At 55.8% G+C, this 19,347-nt stretch overlaps 1 protein-coding gene across 13 annotated transcripts in view; it reads right to left on the bottom strand.

The window, feature by feature from the left end:
• Positions 1–1,903: 1,903 nt before the first annotated feature.
• The window catches only part of MAST3 (microtubule associated serine/threonine kinase 3), a gene marked incomplete at both ends in the record, with an annotated part of 35,943 nt that continues 18,499 nt past the window's right edge, over positions 1,904–19,347 (bottom strand). For all 13 annotated transcript variants that reach the window (XM_079703692.1, XM_079703691.1, XM_079703690.1 and 10 more), the window contains 20 exons: positions 1,904–2,436; positions 3,397–3,578; positions 3,691–3,827; positions 4,445–4,567; positions 5,006–5,232; positions 5,734–5,940; positions 6,394–6,638; positions 7,177–7,316; positions 8,959–9,068; positions 9,930–10,052; positions 10,740–10,841; positions 11,335–11,500; positions 11,656–11,788; positions 14,352–14,490; positions 15,177–15,385; positions 16,235–16,320; positions 16,744–16,808; positions 18,350–18,482; positions 18,757–18,858; positions 18,940–19,149. In XM_079703692.1, coding sequence (XP_079559818.1) covers positions 1,904–2,436; positions 3,397–3,578; positions 3,691–3,827; positions 4,445–4,567; positions 5,006–5,232; positions 5,734–5,940; positions 6,394–6,638; positions 7,177–7,316; positions 8,959–9,068; positions 9,930–10,052; positions 10,740–10,841; positions 11,335–11,500; positions 11,656–11,788; positions 14,352–14,490; positions 15,177–15,385; positions 16,235–16,320; positions 16,744–16,808; positions 18,350–18,482; positions 18,757–18,858; positions 18,940–19,149 — 3,372 coding nt within the window. The remainder of the gene's footprint in view (positions 2,437–3,396; positions 3,579–3,690; positions 3,828–4,444; positions 4,568–5,005; positions 5,233–5,733; positions 5,941–6,393; positions 6,639–7,176; positions 7,317–8,958; positions 9,069–9,929; positions 10,053–10,739; positions 10,842–11,334; positions 11,501–11,655; positions 11,789–14,351; positions 14,491–15,176; positions 15,386–16,234; positions 16,321–16,743; positions 16,809–18,349; positions 18,483–18,756; positions 18,859–18,939; positions 19,150–19,347) is intronic.

The following is a 19,347-nucleotide window of genomic DNA, read 5'->3' on the forward strand; positions in this document are numbered from 1 at the left end:
GCGGGAGAGGCCGCAGCAGTGGGAGGCCCGCGTACCACAAAAAAAAAAAAAAAAAAAAAAAAAAAAAGGACACAAAGATGGTTTATTTATTTATTAACACAGCTTCAGGGCCCCAGACGGGTGTCTGGATGAAGCTTCTAAGGACAGAACCCATGATGGGTACTCAATTCAGAGAGGACAGCAGGAGGCCAGGACCAGAGAAGGCATCAGGAAGAATCTCAACAGTGAATTCCCAGCAGCCTTCAAAACCCACAAGTGACTTTGAGCCAAGGGTCTGTTTTCATCCCGCCCCCACCCCACTCTTCCCTTACCCTTTTCTTGGCCCCTCACAAATCCAGACATTGGACCTCTTCTTTGTAAATGTAGGCTTTTATTCACCATCAGCTCCGGGATGGAAGGTGGGAGCAAGTCATGCACAGCCTTGATCTAGTTCCAACACCAGGCAGTGCTACACGGATGTCTCCAGAGAGAACACAGAGTGGGCTGCAGTGCCTGGAAAGTGCCCTCACCATTGTGGGGTATGGTGATCTTGCTGGCCACCTCTGAATGGGAAATGGAGACTCTGAGATGCCCAGTGGGTCACACAGCATTACAGGGGAGAGAGCTGGAGCTGGAGTCGGCTGTATCTGACAACAGATTCTCCATTCCAGCTCCCTTGACTACAATGCCCAGGACAGAGCCTGGCTGCATGACTCTTTCCAGGCAATGGTGGGGGCAAGTCTCCACGTCTTGCCAGGCCTTAGTTATTTGTCTGTAAAATGGGGATGACGACACCACCTCCAGCCTTCTCAAGGTTGGCTGAGGGAAAAGCCACAGTAAAAGCGCTTGGCATACAGTAGGTGCTTAATAGTCGTTGGGATTTGTTTTGTAAACACAAGGAAACTGAGGCACAGAGTGGGGAAGTCATTTTCCCAGAGCCAAACAGTGAAGCCAAGAGTCCAACTTGGGCCTCACTGCCCCCCAGTTGGATTTTTCTCACTCGTATTTCATCCCTACAAGGCTCTGGCATATCGAGGGCACCCCCCAGGGGCTGTTTCAGACACATCATGGTCAAGTTCTCACCCTGGTGGGCATTAAATACAAAAAATCTTGTCCAGGGTGGACATTCTTCTCCTACCCTGGCAGTGTCCTTTGAGGCCTCTGCCTCCTGGGGCATCAGTGTCTGCTTGTGACGCGGGTGACCCCTCTGCCTAGATCTGGTGAACTTCTACTCATATATCAAAGCCCCAGTTCCCACACCTCCTAAGCCTATAGGACTGGAGGCAGACTCTAGCAAGGCTGGCCTAGGGATGGAGGCTATGATGGTGGGAAGTAGCCTTCAGAATCCAGTCCATCATCAAGATTACTTTGTTTTGTGGTGGAGGGGAATTGTTTACGGAACCTCCAAGTCATCCAAACTGGGCCTGGACAGGTAAGCTTGGCTGCATCCCTTCAAATCTGTGGGTCTTGAGTCAGGGATGGGATCAAGTAACACAAAAAAACTTTAAAAGTACAGAAAAACCATAAAACACGAACACACGTTGACTTGTCCAAAGTGCTTCCTTCTCAGCCCAGGGGGCAGGGTCTACAGATGGGTCCCCAGTGCATGGGACAAGACCTGGGCAGCCGCCTTAACAGTGGCAGCTCAGTCTGGCTATCGCTTATAAAACGTAATAAATTAGCTGCAGGGATTTGCTGCTATTTACAATGCCACCCTAGTCTCCCTTGCCTGCCCCTATGGCTCCCTGACTGATCAGCTCCAGAACATGAGGGAGGCACATTCCAGCAAGAAACGCGATCGCTTCTCATCTTCCAGGTGTCAGAGGCTGGTGGCTCAGTCTCCATCCAGGTGTCAATTTATGGAAAACACATTCCACAAAAAATGCAGTGACTTCCAGGCCAGGGAGAGGCTAGGTAGGAGGGATTAGTCTTTCTCAGAGAGTCCAAGGGCTCCTGGCACAGCCTCAGCGCCCTCCACGGCGATCTGCGGCACCAAGGTTGGTGGCCCAGTGGCCTCCTCAGGTGGTTCGTCAAAGCTGACCTCCTGCACAGCCTCCTGCTTCTTGAATGAGTCTCGGCGCTCAGACAGATGCAGCCGTCGCATGACCACCAGCTCGGAGTCTGGCCCGCGGCTGCGGCGCCCCAGCTCCCCGTCGAGCCGCTCACCTGTACCCAGCTTGTCAGCCGACTGGCCTCGGCGCAGCCTTGGGGACCGGGCAGGCGCAGGCGGGTGCCCTGACAGGGGCGAGGGTGAGCGGGGTGGGGGCGCTGGCACGGGCGGGCAGGCCAGCGGGGAGGGCGGGATGCTGCTGGTGGACTTGCGGCGGCCTGCTTTGGGGCGGGGTGGCCCAAGCTTGGTGGCCAGGCCATGCAGGGAGCTGGGTCGGGTGTGGCCAGCGGCAGCCGGAGATGCAGGGCTGCTGGAGCTTGGGGATGCGCTGGGTGGAGACACTGTGTCTGTGGGTGACGGGAGGGTCAGGGCCACCAGCCTCAACGTGCCAGCCTCGAGGTGGGGCCCTAAGACTGACTGCCAAAAGCCCACACTGTTCCCTGTGGCCACCCATCAGGCCTGGTTTTTCCTTTGTTTGCACAGGCTCTTCCTTTGGCTTAGATCTGGTGGACTCCTACTCATCCATCAAAGCCCTAGCTCCTCTTCACCCACTTCTCACCTATATGACCCACTGAATCATTCAGCCAAAGGTACCTGCCCACCGTCCATCTATCCATCCCATGAACCCATTGATTCTGGAAGTTATCCAGTACGGACCCTGCCTCTGCCTGTGTCTACTCCCACCCCTAGGCCTCAGCCCGTGAGGATGCCTGATCTGAGAAAGACAAAGATGGCACAGATACCCCCAGCCCCATGAGGTCAGGGTAGGCCAGAGGGAGAGACAGCAGTTGGGGTCCCCAGAAGGCAGGGAGGGCTTCCTGGTGGCTCTCCTCCAGGAGGCCTTCCCCGCCTCTGTGGATTGCCCCAGACTGTCTCTCTAGTCTGATGCTAACCCAGTGGAACTAGGGGTGCCCATCTCTGGCTGTCTCTCACAGACTGGGGACCCTCAGGGTTGGGCCAAGTCACCATCCTTTCCTTCTCCAGAACAATCTTTCCATGCCCTCTCTGGCTCACCCTCCATGGCTCCCTACTGCCCCCCAATTTAAGCCCAGCTCTTCGGCTTGATCCATCCCCCAATCCCCTCTCCCTAGCCTCCCTCTAGCTTTCACGTCTCTCCTGTCTGGATCCCCTTTGTTCATGATGTTCTTTCTGCTGGGCACACCCTTCCCTGCCCATCCCAGACTGCCTTTGAGGCTGTCACACATCAAGTCATTCCAGCCTCCCAACTCTGCTCACTCCCCCGCTGTGCTGACCACCGCAGCCCTAAGGGGCCGTTCTTCCCCGGGTGGTCCTGGGGGTGCACCCACCTGCTGGGGCATCGGGAGCTGGGCTGCAGCAGGGCGTGGTGGGGCTGGGGGAGAGGCTGTGGGTGGGTGAGCCCGGGAGGCTCTCGCTGGATGACAGGGAGTGGTGGAGGCCGGAAGAGAAGCTGCGGCTGGTGTGCAGCACAGACGACTGTTTTGAGATCTTCTTGAAGAGCGACTTCCGCCTGGGGGTTAGGAACCCAGATTCTTCAGAACCCCTGCCCCCAGCGGCCCAGGCCGCCCAAACATGCCACAGGTCCTGCATCAACCCTCCCCGGCAGCCAGCCCACCACTCACCGCTCCTGCGTCTCCCGCCTTCGGCTCCGCTTGTTCCTGCGCGCCATGCGGCCCTTGGTCACATTCTTCCGTGCGGGGCCCACCTTGATGGAGGTGTTCTCCAGGGGCGTGGTCCGAAGGGCGATCTTGTTGCCACTCTGCAGGAGGGATGGCAAGGGGTCGCCTGTGTGCCTTCCATCCACCGAGCCATCCACGCACCCACCCACCCATCTACTCATCCGTCGGAAGCCCCGTATCCTAACCACCTGCTTCTTACCTAATGACCCCACCACTCACTGGGCCAAAGATGGATGTCTGCCATCTGTCCATCCATCCAATGAGCCATCTACCCACCCACTGGTCCCAGGAGCTATCCAACTAGGGGTCTGCCTCCTCACCTGTGCCCACCTCCCCCGCCTCTAGGCCTCAGCCCCTGAGGACCCTTGGTCTGAGGGGAGGCAGGAGGCAAAGATGGTACAGATACCCCCAGCCCCACAGTCAGGGTGGGCCAGAGGGAAGGTCAGGAGAAGGGGCACCCAGGGGGCAGGAAGGGCTTCCTGGAGGAGTGGCTCTGAGGCAGAGGCCACGGGACATGCAAGGCCGAATGCGGAGTGGTACGGTTGGACGGGGAGAACCGCACAGAATCGGGAGCTGAGGCCAAGGGGTGGGGATGGAGGTCACAGGAGCAGCCCAGAGGGTGGGCAGTGTTGGGAGATCCAGGGGCCCTGAGGATGGATGGGGGTGGAGGCTCTGGGATGGAGGCGGGGGCCTGCACCTTCAGCAGTAGCTCCACGACGTCCATGTGCACCAGCCCCAGGACCGACTCCCCGTTGATGTGGGTGATGAGGTCCCCGGCCCGCAGGCCTGCCTCCTGGGCAGGGCTTCCCTCCTCCACACTCTGGGGGTGGGGGCAGATGGCGGGGTCAGTGGCCTGGGCCCCAGAGCTAGAGACCCCAGCCCAGCTGAGTCAGCTACAGGCCCCCAGCAAGCTTCTGCCTTTCACACTGCCTGGTTTCCCAGACCTTTCAGAGACCAGTGGGGAGGGGACAGGTCCTGGGCTGGGGGAGGGAGGACAAAACACCCACTGTGCGGGAGCTTTGTGCCCACTTGAGGTCTCCATCCCTCTTGCCCAGTCCTCTCCCCATAACTGACAAGGACCATTAAGACACAGGTGGCATCAGTTCCCTGCCCTGGGCTCCAAAACCTCATAGGCAATGAGTACTCGCTTGCTTTCCAAGACTAACAAATGCAGCTCCAAAAGGGAAGCGCCTTGCCAGGGCAGAGCTGGGACTCAAACCAGGTCTGGCTGTTCCTGCCCATCCCAGGGCCAACTCACCCACACGACATGGTGCACAGTGTAGATGTCACTGTCACCCATGTAGACGCGGATTGCCCGCAGGCTGAAGCCGTACTTCTTGCCCGAGCTGTGGATGACAATGGGGGGCCGCAGGCTGCCACACACGGGGGAAGGGTCTCGGCTTGGAGAGGAGTCGCGGGACGACGGGTTTGAGGACAGCGAGCGTGGGGACAGGGGGCTCATGAGGGGGCCGCCGCTGCCGTCATCTGCAGGGACGAGGTTCAAGGAGGGGGGTCACTCCCTTGTGGGTCCCTTCACAAGGCACCTTCCTCTCCCTCCACACCGATCAGTCGGTTTGTTTTTGTTTTTTGGCCGCACGGCGCAGCATGTGGGATCTCAGTTCCCGGACCGGGGATCGAACCTGTGCCCCCTGCAGTGGAAGCTCAGAGTCTTAACCACTGGACCACAAGGGAAGTCCCCACACTGATCACTCTGGCTGCTTTGCTGCCACTCCAATGCCCCAAACACCCTCTCCCTTCCCCTCCAGGCCTTTGCATATGTAGTGCCCGCTGCCAGGAATGCCAGTCCCCCAGCTGCTTCCTATCTCCTGGGCTCAGCCCTGAAGAGCAGCCCTGGGAGCTTTGTGCCCAGGGACACATCACCTGGAGGGGCCCCCTCCAGCTCCCGCTGGCCAAAGCAGCCCCCACTCCGTGGTTAAAATGGACATGGACAGACAAGCAAAGACGAGGCTGGGCCGTCGGCGTCACCTGCCGTGATGATGAGCGACAGGGCAGACACTGAGGCTGACTTGGGCACGCGACCCCCGCTGGGGGAGGTCTTGGATTTCTCAGGGGCTGAGTCTCTCGGGCCCCCAAGGCGGCGGCCCCGGCCGGCATCCAGGGCCCTCGGCGTAGAGTGTCGTGCACCAGTGCTGTTGCTTCGTAGGCGCGCGTGGCTGAGGGCAGCTGTGTCAGCTACAGGGATCAGCAGGGTCGGGGGGTCAGTCTGCCCCTCCCCCATCTCACCACTTGGCCCCTCTGCCCTCAGAAGGCAAAGCCCCTTCCTCCCTGGTTGGTGTGTGCAGTCCAGCCTCCTGGCCTTTGTTCAGGCGTTCCCTCTTCCTGCACACCTTTCTTTCACTGCTCTCCCTGGGAAGCTCCACTCTTCCAAGTCCCCTACTTCAAGAAGCCTTCCCCTCACCCCAGTCAGATTCCTAACTCCCACTCTTGGAGCTCCCCAGTTCAATTCCTCTCTCCCGTCCTAATCCAATGAAGCTGCGGGGTATCACCCTCAGACTGAAGCCTTTGTTACACAAGTGAATGTTGTCTCTAGAGAACTCCTACTCATCCTTCAAAACCCATCTCAGATAGTCCCTCCTGTGGGAAACTCTCCATGACACCATCCCTCCCACCCTGGATTCCACCTACCAGAGAGGCTTGAGGGCTTGGGCATCACTGGGGTGGCTGCTGGGGGTGGGTCGGGCTCCCCTAGAATGAAGACGGGCCTTTTGGGGCCCACAGGAGCCGGGCCGACTCCCTCATCCTCTGATGAGAAGGCAAATTTGGGCATCGTGTCCAGGCTGATGGTGTTCAAGGAAGATGGGCTAGGGCCCCGCTCAGGCTGGGAAAAGGATAAGTGGCAGGAGGAACCGGAGGATGTGCAGGACCTCAGCCTGTAGCGGGGAAGAGCCTGAGTCACACCTGCCAGGTGCCCTCACCCCAGGACACCCACTCTCCCCTAGTGACCATACCTTAACTCTCAGCCTAGAGTCAGAGGTAATTTGTAAATATAAGGTGAGTTCCCTCTGCCTGCTCTATCCTCTGTGACTGCCCAGAGAACTCCTATTCAATTTTTAAAACCCAGCTTCCAACGCCCATCCTCTAGCAGACATTGACTATTTCTGTGAGTTTGGACATTGAAAGATGAAAGGGACTTCATGAGCAAAGGGTATTCTGGGCAGAGGAAACAGCACAAGCAAAAGCCTAGCAGTGTGACGGTACATGACTGCTTTAGGTTTAGTGTGGTTAGGAATGCAAAGCCAAAGGGAGTGATGACAGGGGCCAGGTTGGCAGGGGTCTGACAGGCTGGCCAATATGTTTTACCCTTTTCTACTGGGCCACTGGGAAGCTCTTTCCAATGTTAAGACTTTGTGGCTCCACCTCCCAGCAGGTTTGGATGCTGGATCTGCTTATACTCCCCAGCCCACCTACCGGACCTCGGTGGTGCTCAGCCGGCGCCCATAGTCCCCCTCACTGCTGCGCTCCCACCCTTCCTCCCGGTCCTCACTGAAGCTCCGTTCAGCAAAGGTTGGGGTGGGCTGGGCGGCCAGGAACTCAGAGCTGCTGTAGACCTGGGAAGCAATTAAAAATAACAGTAACGGGACCTCCCTGGCAGTCCAGTGGTTAAGACTTCACCTTCCAGTGCAGGGGGTGTGGGTTCAATCCCTGGTCAGGGAGCTGAGATCCCACATGCCTCTCAGCCAAAAAACCAAAACATAAAACAGAAGCAATATTGAAACAAATTCAATAAAGACTTTAAAAAATGGTCCACATCCGAAGGGGAGTCCTGGGCAGAGCTCTGGCCTCTGAGGCTTCTGAGGAGGAGCTGCTACCATCATGACAAGCATGGATTTCTGTACATGAGCCCCTTTGGCAAACTGGTGACACCTACAGACCTCCTCTCAGAGTAGTATTTTTAAATGCATCAAATGAAATAGGTCAGGTTGCAAGCGAGGCTGATTATATTAAAATAATATTAGGATATTTTTTAAACCAGCAATATGGTACTATACGTGTCTCTTTAGTAATGCATTAAATAACAAGATCTAGCAGGTCTTATAAGTACCATAATTTTGAAGTAGTTTTGAACTTGAAAGATATTTTACAACGACTCCAGCGTGACGTGAAAAATCCATGATTTGTATTTGTGACAAAGTCAAGGTCATGCTAATATTACTGTGATTTGTTGCTCATATTACAATTAGAAAACATGCCAAATTTCAGTTAGAGATTAGTGAAAATAAAGATGTAATTTATTCCCATGCAAGTTCACAAACCCTAGATTAAGAAGCCCTTCAATAAATTCTGATAGTACCTGAAAAAAAAAATGGTCCACATCATAAGAAAAAAAACAGAAACAAAAAAACAGTAACAACAACCGCATTCGCGGGGGACAGCTTAGTTGAGTGTTTCCTACGTGCCTGACACTTCCTTGAGTCACTTCCTCAGATGCTTACTTACCACATCTCTAAAGACGTAGAGTCTTTAGCCCACTGTACAGGTGGAGAAACTGAGGCTCAGAGCAGCCTGGCTACCAAGGGGCCACAGCTGGGGTTTCCTGCCTGGGGCCCAGACCCATAAGCAGTGCAGGTTTTTAAATCAAATTATAAACAAAGGAAGGAACTCAAGTTAAGCTGATGAGGCTATAATATAACACCCAGCATAGCAGGTCTATTCACAATTGCCCCAAAGTGGAAACAACCCAAACGTCCATCAACTGATGAGTGGATAAAACGAAATATGGTCCAACCATACAATGGAATATTATTCAGCCATAACAAGGAATGAAGCACTGACACATGCTACCATGTGGATCAACCTTAAGAAGCCAGACACAGGGAATTCCCCAATGGTCCCACATAGCGTATGATTCTATGTATGTGAAATGTCCAGAACAGGTAAATGCATAGAGACAGAAAGCAGATTAGTGGTTGCCGGGGAGCGGGGGAGGGGGAAACCAGGAGTGACTGCAGCCGGGTACAACCCGGTTGCCCTTTGGGGATGATGGAAATGTTCTGGAACTAGATACAGGTGATGGTTCCACAACATTGTGAATGTACTAAATGTCATTGAATTGTATGCACAGTTTAAAATAGCTAAAATAGTCTATTTTATGTTACATGTATTTCACTACAAGAAAAAAAAAGAAAAAAAAACCCCCAAACATCTTGCCCTGTTTCCTGAGCACTAGCTACATCCAGGGCCCAGGCTCACCTTGCTGAACCGGTGGGAACAGGATGAGAACTGGGGGATCTCTGTGGATGACTCCTCATCATTCGTCTCGTCATCTTCAGAGCCCAGGTGACGGTAACGCTCTGAGCGCGCTGCAGGAGGGAAAGGCATGTGCAGCCCACCTGATGCTGGAGGAGGTGGACACAGGGGCTGTGGGGTGATGTGGGGAGGGCCTCCCAGGTGGGGAGACACTGTCAGGGCAAAGCCTTTGTGGTGGGACCAGGCTTGGTATGTTTAAGGACCAGAGGAGGCTTGGGCGGCAGATTTAGTATCTGGGAATAAATCCCAGTTGTGTTCCTAAAAGCTGTGGGACTGTGGATGGGAATTCTTGTGTCTCAGTTTCCTCACCCTTAAGATGGGTTACCCAGAGTTAGGTAAAATTGTGCATCTCAAACATAAAGGATGTTCCTCATCTTACAGAAAAGGAAACAGATGCTCAGAGATGAACTCTGACATGCCCAAGATCACACGTCAAGTTCTGGAGGAGGCACTGGAAGCCAAGGGCGTTTACTCTGTGTTTGGCCAGAGCCCCGACTGGGGAGAAGGAGATTTGTCTGAGCTCACCTGAAGTGCTCGAGGGGACCCCCTCCACCAAAGCTGAGCGAGGCACCCCACCCTCCTGTATGACAGGCAGGGCTCCATGCCTGGTCAGGGCTGACACTCAGGAGGCTGAACCTGCTGGGGGACCCCCAGGCAAGGGCTGCCACACGCAGTGCCTTGGTTTCCCCTCCCACAACCCAAGGTGGTGCGACAGCCTCCTGAGCTCAGATGCATAGGAAATCCAGGCAGGGGGGCAGCCAGCAGACATAACCCAGCTTCTTGGAAAGCTCAGGGAGTTGGAAGCTCCAGGCCCAGGCCGAGGCACCAAGCTGGGGTGGAGACCCTGTTAGACACCCCTCACCACCCCAGGAGATCGTGGGACAGCACAGCCCGCCTCCTGGACCCCTGCTTACTGTCGAAGTAGCTGGTGTCGTCCTCAGCTTCAAGCTGCGGCACGAACTCGGCCTTGTGTCGCAGAAGCCCCGCCCAGTCCAGTGTCCAGAAGAAGGGGTGCTGCTTTACTTCGTGGGTGCCTCCTGCAGACATGCCTGGCTGAGCCCTGCTGGTCCCCACCCCCCACGGCCCCCTGGGCCAATTATGAACCCAAACTTGGCCAACACAGAACCAGAAAGATGGGAGGGGAAACGAGCCTTTAAGAGCCCATAGGGGAACCAAGCTAGGGCTAGAACCCAGGCCCTGCTCTTCCCTCTGCTGGATTCTGAGACCCCATCACCTGGAGAAACCCCAGAACCTTAGGAGGGGGCTTTTTCCACATGTTTCTACCCCATGGAGCAGAGCTGACTGTATCCTGTTCCCCAACCTCAGCCCCCATAGTCCTCTCCAGTGGCCAAGCTTCATCCTGAGTGTGATCTGTAGTGGCCACATAATGGGTGGCTGCATGAATATTAAATAGTCCCTTAATCAATATTTTGGTGGCTGGGGAAACTTGGGACAGTGGGATCCACTGGACTGGGCCTTGGGGACCATAGGACACAGCCCATGGTGACCTGGCAGGCTCATATACACAGCCTCAGTGCCCCTTGTCTGAACCAGATCCAGCTACCTGCTACTCTTCAAAATCTCAGGCTAGTTCTTGGTGAGCTCCTATGCATCCTTCAAAACCCCAGTTTCAAGTCCCCCTCCTCTATGAAGCCTCTCAAATAGAACTCTTGTTTACCCCAGCCCCCATCCCACCCACCTGGGCCTCACCCACACCTACGTACCAGTGCCCAGACGGTCCAGGGGGCTCTGTCGGAGCAGCCTGGTGATAAGGTCCTGGGCGTCAGCTGGAAGGGCTTCGTCCCCCTCTGGCCACATGATCTCATCTAAAATGAGAGGAGGGAATGAGGGACTGGGGACAGCGCTTCTTAGCACCTCCTACCACCTCCCCTTTCTATGCTCCAAGCCATCAGCCTCCTCTGCTCCTTCAGCATACCAGGCTTGGTCCCATACAGCCTTTGTTCTGGCTGTGCCGTCTGCCCTGAGCACCTTCCCTTCATCCATCTCTGTGACTCCCTCTCACTCCTTTAAGTCTTTGCCCACACGTCACCCAGTGTGGCCCTGCGTGACTCTCTATTTAATAGGGCACCCCTGCACCCGCCCCCCCACCCCCTCCCTTCTTCCTGCTTCCTTCTCCCCTTGGCATTTTTTGCCTCTGATTACTCCATAATTTGCTTATTTATCTCCCTTACTGTCCGTAAGGTGCCCAATCCACAAGTGGGCCTGCTCCCCTCCCCAGCAAAGGCAGGGGGGACCACCGACCAGAGCCAAAGTGGGGCTGAGACTTAAACCTGGGGCGACAGGGCAGGGGGAACGCACCACTGACCACCTGGCCAAAGAGTTCCTCAGGGGTATCTCCGAAGAACGGCACACAGCCCACCAGGAATTCGTAGAGGACGACGCCCATGGCCCACCAGTCCACTGGCTTCCCGTAGCCCTGGCGGAAGATCACCTCCGGGGCGATGTACTCAGGCGTCCCGCATACCTGGGCCAGGTGGGACAGGGAAATGAAAGACCGCCCCCAGCCAGGGAAGAAAGTGTGGGTAGAATTACAGGGATAGTTTATTTTCTCCTTTTTGCTGCAAAGTCTCCCCATGTCCTGGGCTCAGGCTTCAGGCAGAGGGAGGCAGCCCCGCCCACCTGCTTGTCCACGAACTCCCGAGTGTCCTTCTCGATGTGGCCCTCGTAGAGGTTGGTGGCCATACTCATGAGCCCGATCTTAGACAGGCCGAAGTCAGTTAGCTTGATGTGGCCGAGCGAGGTGATGAGCAGGCTGTGGGCAGGCGGGTGGTGAGCTCAGGTCTGGGGGGCCCGACGTGCTTGGCCGCTCCCGCACCCTCGCCCACCCAGAACTTGGTCCTACAGGAGGCGGCCCGACCCCTCCATGGATCAGAAAGCACTGCCTGTGCATGATCACATTATTGAAAGAACCAACGGGTCTTGGGCAATATTACAAATTTGGCAAACATCTCTGTGCACCAACTGGGTGCATCTGGTGTTGCTCTTGAGCACCTACTGTATACTCCGCTGTGCAAAAATTAGGTTCCTGAGAATCACAGCATGTCCACACTGGGCATTAAAACATTTCGTGAACACCTCCTGGGGGGGATCTACAGCATATTCTTGTACATGCATCCATGATTTTAACAAACTGAACACTTTGTAAGCACCTATTGTTAAGTGAACATGTCTTTAGCACCTGCTGTGTACAGAAATATTTGTGCCTCTCATGGGCACACCAGTTTCTTAAAACTTACACACCTACCATGTATGCTGCTGTTCATGTTCTCCTGCAAGCTTAAGTATATAAATATTTTAAGTGATAAAATGATATGCGCCAGCTTTATTTTATAAAGTCACATTTTCACGCACCTCCTGGGGACATCTGCCCATTTAAAAATAAATTTCTGGGGGCTTTTGTGGTGGTCCAGTGGTTAACACTCAGAGCTCCCAATGCAGGTGGCCCAGGTTCTATCCCTGGTCAGGGAACTAGATCCCACATGCATGTCGCAACTAAGGAGCTGGCGAGCCGAAACTAAGGAGCCCACCTGCCGCAACTAAGACCCAGTGCAACCAAATAAATAAATAAATACATACATATTTTTAAAAGTTAAAAAATAAATAAATAAAATAAAAAGGGGGAATTTGGACACAGGCATGCACACAGGAGGAGCACCACAGCCTAGGGACTACCAGAAGCCAAGAGAAAGGCCTGGAACACATCCTTCCCCATCACCTTCAGAGGGAGTGTGGCCCTGCCGACACCTTGATTTTGGACTTCTGGCCTCCAGAACTGTGAGAATAAATTTCTGTTGTTTAAGCCCCCGAGTCTGTGGTACTTTGTTAGGGCAGCCCTAGCAAACAAATGTACCTTCTCCTGACTTGGGGTGTATTTGAAATTTTCTGAAGAAAAGAGGAAAAAATATTTTTCTGGAGCACCAACTGTGCGGGCCTATCTCTCCCTGAACCCTCCAGGGCTGCACCTTCCCACACCGTTTTTCAGATGAGAGTCCTGAGCTTGGGAGGGGCAGGTCCTGCCTTGGGGACACTTGGAAGATCCCACTCCAGGATGATCCCACAGAGACCCGATGGGCACAAAGCAAGCAGCCTTAGAGCGTTGAGAACAGAGGCCCAGGTACACAGCAGATGCCAACACACATTTGCTTTGTTTTCTAAGCCACTCACAAACAACAAGATGCCCTGAAAACATGCAGGGCTCTTAAGGCTTATGTTCACACCTCCACATAGCAAGTACCTCCACTGGAGAAAGGGACCCATGTCCCTGGCACACAGTAGGTGCTCAATGCATGCTGACCTCAACATAAAAACTTTATAAAAAGATAGCTGCAGTGTTCGGGGACTGACACACAGTCATTGCCTAATAACTGTTGTTCTGATCACCTTTACACAGCTGGTGTCCAATAAATACACACCAGCTAAAAAATGTGCTTTATAAACTCAAAGGGGTCATCAGTGTGTGAGAAGTTAGTTATACTGCCGTCTGAGTTCCTTCAAACGGTGAGCACAGGCCCAGGTATACAGCAGGTGCCAAATACAGGTGCTTTGTTTTCTAAGCCACTTGCAAACTACAAGATGCCCTGAAAACATGCAGACTCTTAACGCTTATGTCCACACCGCCACATGGCAAGTACCTGAGAAACTCACACTTCTTGCCTGGTATCCAAAGGGCACTTGATGAAAGAGCAGCCCTTTCCTCTGTACACAGGAGGTGCTCAACTAATGCAGGGAAGAGTGCTTTGAAAATTATGAAAGGGTTACAAAGCATGAGGGATTATTCACACTCACACTTGTGTTTTTCAGTCACCCAGAGAGCACCGGGCACTCAGTAGGTGCTTACTAGAAGCTAGAATAAAATAAACACCCTAGGACTCTCTTTCTTCCCTGCACTAATACACAGCAGGAGCTCAAGACATGCAGTCCCTTTCTCTGCACATAAGGTCTTGCGAAGTGCATGTCCCTGTTCTTTGTATATAGCTGGTGCCTCATAAGTGCATGTTCACTTCCCTGTGTGGCAGCAGCTCTGTGAGTGCCTGGTCCCTTCCCCTGTCCAGTCTGTGCCCCCTCACATTGCCTGGCCAGCACCTCGATAAGTGCACTGTCCTTCTCCTGCACACAGCAGGCGCCTATTAAATACCTGCTCTCTTCAGTACACACCAGGTGCTCAACATTGCCAAGATCCCTGCTTTCTACCAGCAGGGGGCCCATGATGCCAGCAGAATCTAGATGGTGGGGCTCCTGAGCAGTCCCAGACCCACTCAGAGGCCCCGCCCCCAGGCTACTCTGAGCCCCGCCCCCTGAGAGCCCGGGCCACTCACTTGTCTGGCTTGAGGTCCCTGTGAACGATGCCATAGTTGTGCAGGTACTCCAGCGCAAGCACCGTCTCGGCGAAGTACATGCGGGCCATATCCACGGGCAGCGGGCCCATGTTCTTTAGGAGCGTGGCACAGTCGCCGCCTGCAGAGGGGTGGACGTGCTCACAGAGGCCCTCGGCTCTACAGCCGTGCCCAGACTTGTGCCTATGTGCCCTCCCCACCTTCTGCAAAGTGTCTCCAATCTGTCCTGAATTGGGGTGGGGACCTGGGAGGGGCGGGAGAGTAGGCAGACCCTGCCTTCTGATTTTCCCCTGGCAGGGCAGCAGCTCTGTTAAGTGCACAGTCCCTTCCCCTGTACACAGCTGGTGCCTCCTAAGTGCATGCTTCCTCTCCTCACCCGGCAGCAGCTTGGTAAATGCACGTCCTGCACTTACCTGAAGGCCCTGCTCTTTCCTGAACTGCAAACCTGATCCCACAACTCCTCACCCTGGTCCCCAACCCCCCTGGTCCTTCTGACGCACGCCTCCCTCCCTTCGCTGCTCTTGCTCTAGCCTCTAGGCCCCTGCCCACCAGTCCCTCCTGCCTAGGCTGTCCATCCTACCCCTATACCCTAGGGTCCTGCCCTCACACTTCTCTTTGGGATTCCCCAGTTCCAACTCCCTGAGGCTGGGTCCCCCACCACAGACTGAGGGTCCCCCAAGGCAGGCTGGGACCCCATGGAGGACAGAGCAGACTGCGGGCTTGATCAAAGGAGGGATAAGGTATTTCTTCTGGATAAGGAGTAAGCTCTCCATTGCTCTGGAGGCACGCAAGCCCCAGTGACCGCACCTTCCACATACTCCATAACCATGCACAAGTGGCGCCGGGTCTCGAACGAGCAGAACATGCTGACCACAAACGGGTTCTCAGCGAAGGTGAGGATGTCGCGCTCCACGAAGACCTGCTGGATCTGGTTGCGAAGGATCAGGTTCTGCTTGTTGATCTTCTTGATGGCAAAGCGCTGCCTCGTTTCCCGGTGCCGCACCAGGTAGACGGCCCTGGGGCGGGGCAGGGCGGGGGAGCCGGGCTCGCTGAGGCCCGAGATCCAGGTCCCGGCAAGCACTGGGACCCGACCTGGGTCCAGAACCCAACCCGCTGTGCCTTTGCCTGTGCTGTGCCCTCCACCCGGGACACCTGTTCTCTTTACCCGGCCCTCCTTTCTCCCAAAGCAGCCACCCCGTGGGTTTAAGCCACTCTCCCTGGTGTCATATAAAGAGCCAAAGATGACCCCTAGGTTGTTTATTTCTTCACAGCCGACTGAGACCCGTTAGCTCAAAAGCCCCGCTGGCACACACTCAAATCGCTTTAACTACAAGTCAAATAAGCAGATTTTTAGCCATTTAGAGCCTGCTGGTTTTGCATACCTTGTAGATAAGATAAACGCTGGGGCTATTAAAGACCCCAAGCTGCTCCTGCCCCGTGGAGCTCTCTGACCCAGAGACTCCCCACTGTGCTGTGGACACATAAGCTTGGACACAGAAGCCTCCTCTGCAAGCCCCCCTCCGTCCCAGACCCCACAAGGGTCTCATGTTGTGAGGGACTCCTCCCCCCTCCCACAAAGCAAATCCGTTAAAGCGGCACTTAAAGAATGCTTGGCGCATGCTACTGCCATCGTGTGGCCATCTTTTTCCTTGCTCAGTCCCCAAATTCCTAGAACCCCAAACACCTGGGGCAAGAAGGACCTAGATCACGGACAAGCCCTTCCAAGGCCATGCCCCTGCTGTTTTGTGCCTCCACTTCCCTCTTCAGGACTCAGTTTCCCTGTGTGCACACTCAGGGGCTGTGTGGGCTTCAGCCATCCCCATGGGCATCTGAGAAATGGGTCTACAGGGTACCCAAGGACTCACCCGTAGGCCCCATTGCTAATGAGTTTGATAGTCTCGAAGTCGCTCTCACAGGGCTTCCTCCGTGAAGCGCCGACCAGGGCACGACTCTGCGGGGGGGTGGCAAGAGGGGTCAGGGTCCTGCCCCACCGCAGAGCAGGCTGCGTTCTTCCTGCCCCCAAGTCCCAACTGCTGGTCCTGGCACCTGACGCTATCTCTTCTCCTATACAAACTTCTCAAACTCAGAAGCTGAGTTTGAGCTTTTGCTTAAGCCATGCTGCCCTCCTTGCAGAAAACTCCTACACATTCTGCAAAGCTCCCCTTTCCAGTGCCCCCTCCAACCCTGCCCTGCCCAACCTCCATGGCAGGGCAGTCTCACCTGGCCCCACCATCCCCCCCAAAGTCACAGGCGTTCATTAAGCACCTGCTATATGCAAAACCTCAGCAAACAGCAAACCCAGCCCTTCTCATGGCCACCTGGTCTACCGTCAAAAGAACAAGACAGGTGGGGCCGCCAAAGCTCTGCGTCTTACTTCTGGGGACTCCGGTGCTGGGGGCTGTCCTCCACTGTCATCAAGGTGACTCAGAGGCACCATCTCTGTAAAATGAGGGAGGAGCCTCAAATGGGGTTTCTGAGCCCTGCCCCTCCACCACCCAGAGACTTCCGGAGGCCTCCAGGGCTCATCCTGGGCTGGGGAAATGGTGCCTCCTCTGACCAGCTCTCACGATACTGTCATTCAGCCCCTACTGCGTCCAGGTGTCGGTCAAACCCAGGAAGCTGGACTGAACAACGACTAAGGGACCTTCTAGAAGGGCCAGGGGGAAGCCCAGGCTCCAAATGCTCAGCCTACCTTGAACCCTGGCCCCAAGTCTTGGGCCTGTGAACACCGGCTGTGACGCTGCCCCTCTGGGTGATGGCTCCTAACATCCTCCTCAGCTCAGGGCATGGCCCAGGCGAGCCCCCTTAGTTTCCAGCCCTGGGGCTTAGCAGAGGGGCGGCCCCAGGTAGGAGTGTGCAGTTGGTGAACATCAGCAGTGACGGTGACCATGAAGACAGTGTCTTGCGGTCACAGAGCAAGGCTAAGATGAGGCAGTGGAGCCTCAGGGTGAGGGAGGCCCGGGTTCAAATGCAGCCCACCCGTCCCACCGTCAGTGGGCCCACTGCGCGGTGCTGGGTAGATGATCTGCCCCCGCAGCCTCAGCTGCCACCTGCCTGCCTGGCCACTTCGTGTTTCCTCTGACACCCGGGCCCACCCACAGTGCCACCTGCATCATCTTCATGAGACAGAAAAGAGGTTGGCTGCGGCCACACGGCTAGTCCATGGGCGATCTGGCCTCGGGCACACCTGGGCCTGAACCCCAGCTCAATCTCATCTGCCTGGAGCCTCAGTCTCTCCAGCTTTAAATGGGGACAATGGCAGCCCAATCCCAGTGGACGCTGGCCACTGCGGCTGGTCCCTGCTGACCCCGTCGCCTCCCCCCGGCTCCCCTCCTTCCTCAGCCACACTCCTTTCCTCACTGCTCTTCCAACACGCCAGACACAGACCCACCTCAGGACCTTTGCCTTCACCATTCCCCCTGCCCGGTTCATTTTCTCTCTCCCCTGAATCTGCACACCTTTCCATCCTCCAGGCCCCAGCCTGAATATCCTCTCTTCCCAGAGCTCCCCCAACCACCCCTGGACCAGGCCAGGTTCAATGCTCCCGTAGCACCATGTCTGGGTTGTTCCCGTCCTGGCTGGGGGGTTCTCGGCCACCTCAGTCGTGCTCATGGGCTGCCCCATCTGACTCCCACTTCCCGGGTCCTACTTCCCGGGCCACAGTAGGATGAAATTGGGAAAGTGCTTTGTGAATTCACAGGACAACGTGAATGCCACTGCTAAAGGTGGTCCCCTGGCACCCTGGCCCAACTTGACTTAGCATTTGAGGACTTCGCAGGTCAGGGGCTCCAACTAGTGGCCACCTTACCCCAGAACCCTGGGCACTTTCCCCATAATATGCCCTGCAGGTGGCTGAGGACAGGGCCAAAGAGAGAGGAAGGACAGTGTGGCGGCTCTGGAGTCAGATGGGCGTGGGTTGGAATCCCGGCTCCACCGCAATATCGCCCCAGTTTCTTCTTTCTGCCCCACCCCCAGCTCACCCTGGAGGGGGTCCTTAGCCAGGCCCAGCTGCCCAATGATGTACCGCGGCAGGTCCGTCTTGATGCCCTGGCCCTCGCGGGCTTGGCCCTCGGCAGCCTCCAGCAGGTGGTAAAACTCCTCAGGGTCAAACTCCTGGGGGTGCAGAGGGGTTGGTCAGCCGAGGCCTGGTCCCACCTGCAGGCCTTTGCACACACCGCTCCCTCTGTCTGAAGCATCCTCACCAGCAGCTCCAACTCGTCCCCAGGATCTTAGCTCCCGGTCCCTCCTCTGGGAAGCCCGCCGCAGCCTGGCAGCCCCCAGCATTCCTCTCAAAGCCCTACACGATGGGGCCTGTCTCTTGTATCTCGGCAGGACTGTTGGGTGCCTGGACTCAGCCCGGCACCTGGCCATGTGCCAAGACACTCACCAGGCACTCGAGGAGCCTCGCTGGCCGCGAGATGATGATCAGCAGCTTCCGGACAAGCTGGACAATGAAGCCAACTTCCTCACTGTCTGAGCGCTCATGGGCCTGGGGGCAGATGGGTGTTAGCGTCATCCACAGGCCCTTGGTCCTGACCTGCCCTCCTTGGGGACCCCTGCCCCCACGCACATCCTGCAGCAGCCTCTCCAGCTTCTCCTGCATCTCCAGGAAGTAGCGGGAGGTGACAAGAGCCTCTCCAGACTTGGCCAGGCAGTCGCGGGCCAGCTCGATGATTTGGTGATGGATGAAACCCAGGACGCCGTCAGCCAGTGCCAGCCGGGCGCCGGGTGAGAAGGCGGCCAGAAACTCCTGCAGACGGCCCTCCATCTGTGCTGTGGCCTGGGTGGGGAGCGGGGGAGATGGGGTGACCTGGTCATTGGATGGGGCTGGGGAGCGACATGCGCAGATGGGGGCGGGAGAGAGAGATGTGATGATGGGGTCCAAAGATTGGAGGAGAAGAAGCAACGTGTATAGGTGCGGGTGGGGGAGGGGGGAGTTTGAGACAGAGAGATAGGGGAAAACACAAATGGACAACGG

This window comes from Hyperoodon ampullatus (genome assembly GCF_949752795.1).
Source record: "Hyperoodon ampullatus genome assembly, chromosome: 4".
Lineage (NCBI taxonomy): Eukaryota > Metazoa > Chordata > Mammalia > Artiodactyla > Ziphiidae > Hyperoodon > Hyperoodon ampullatus.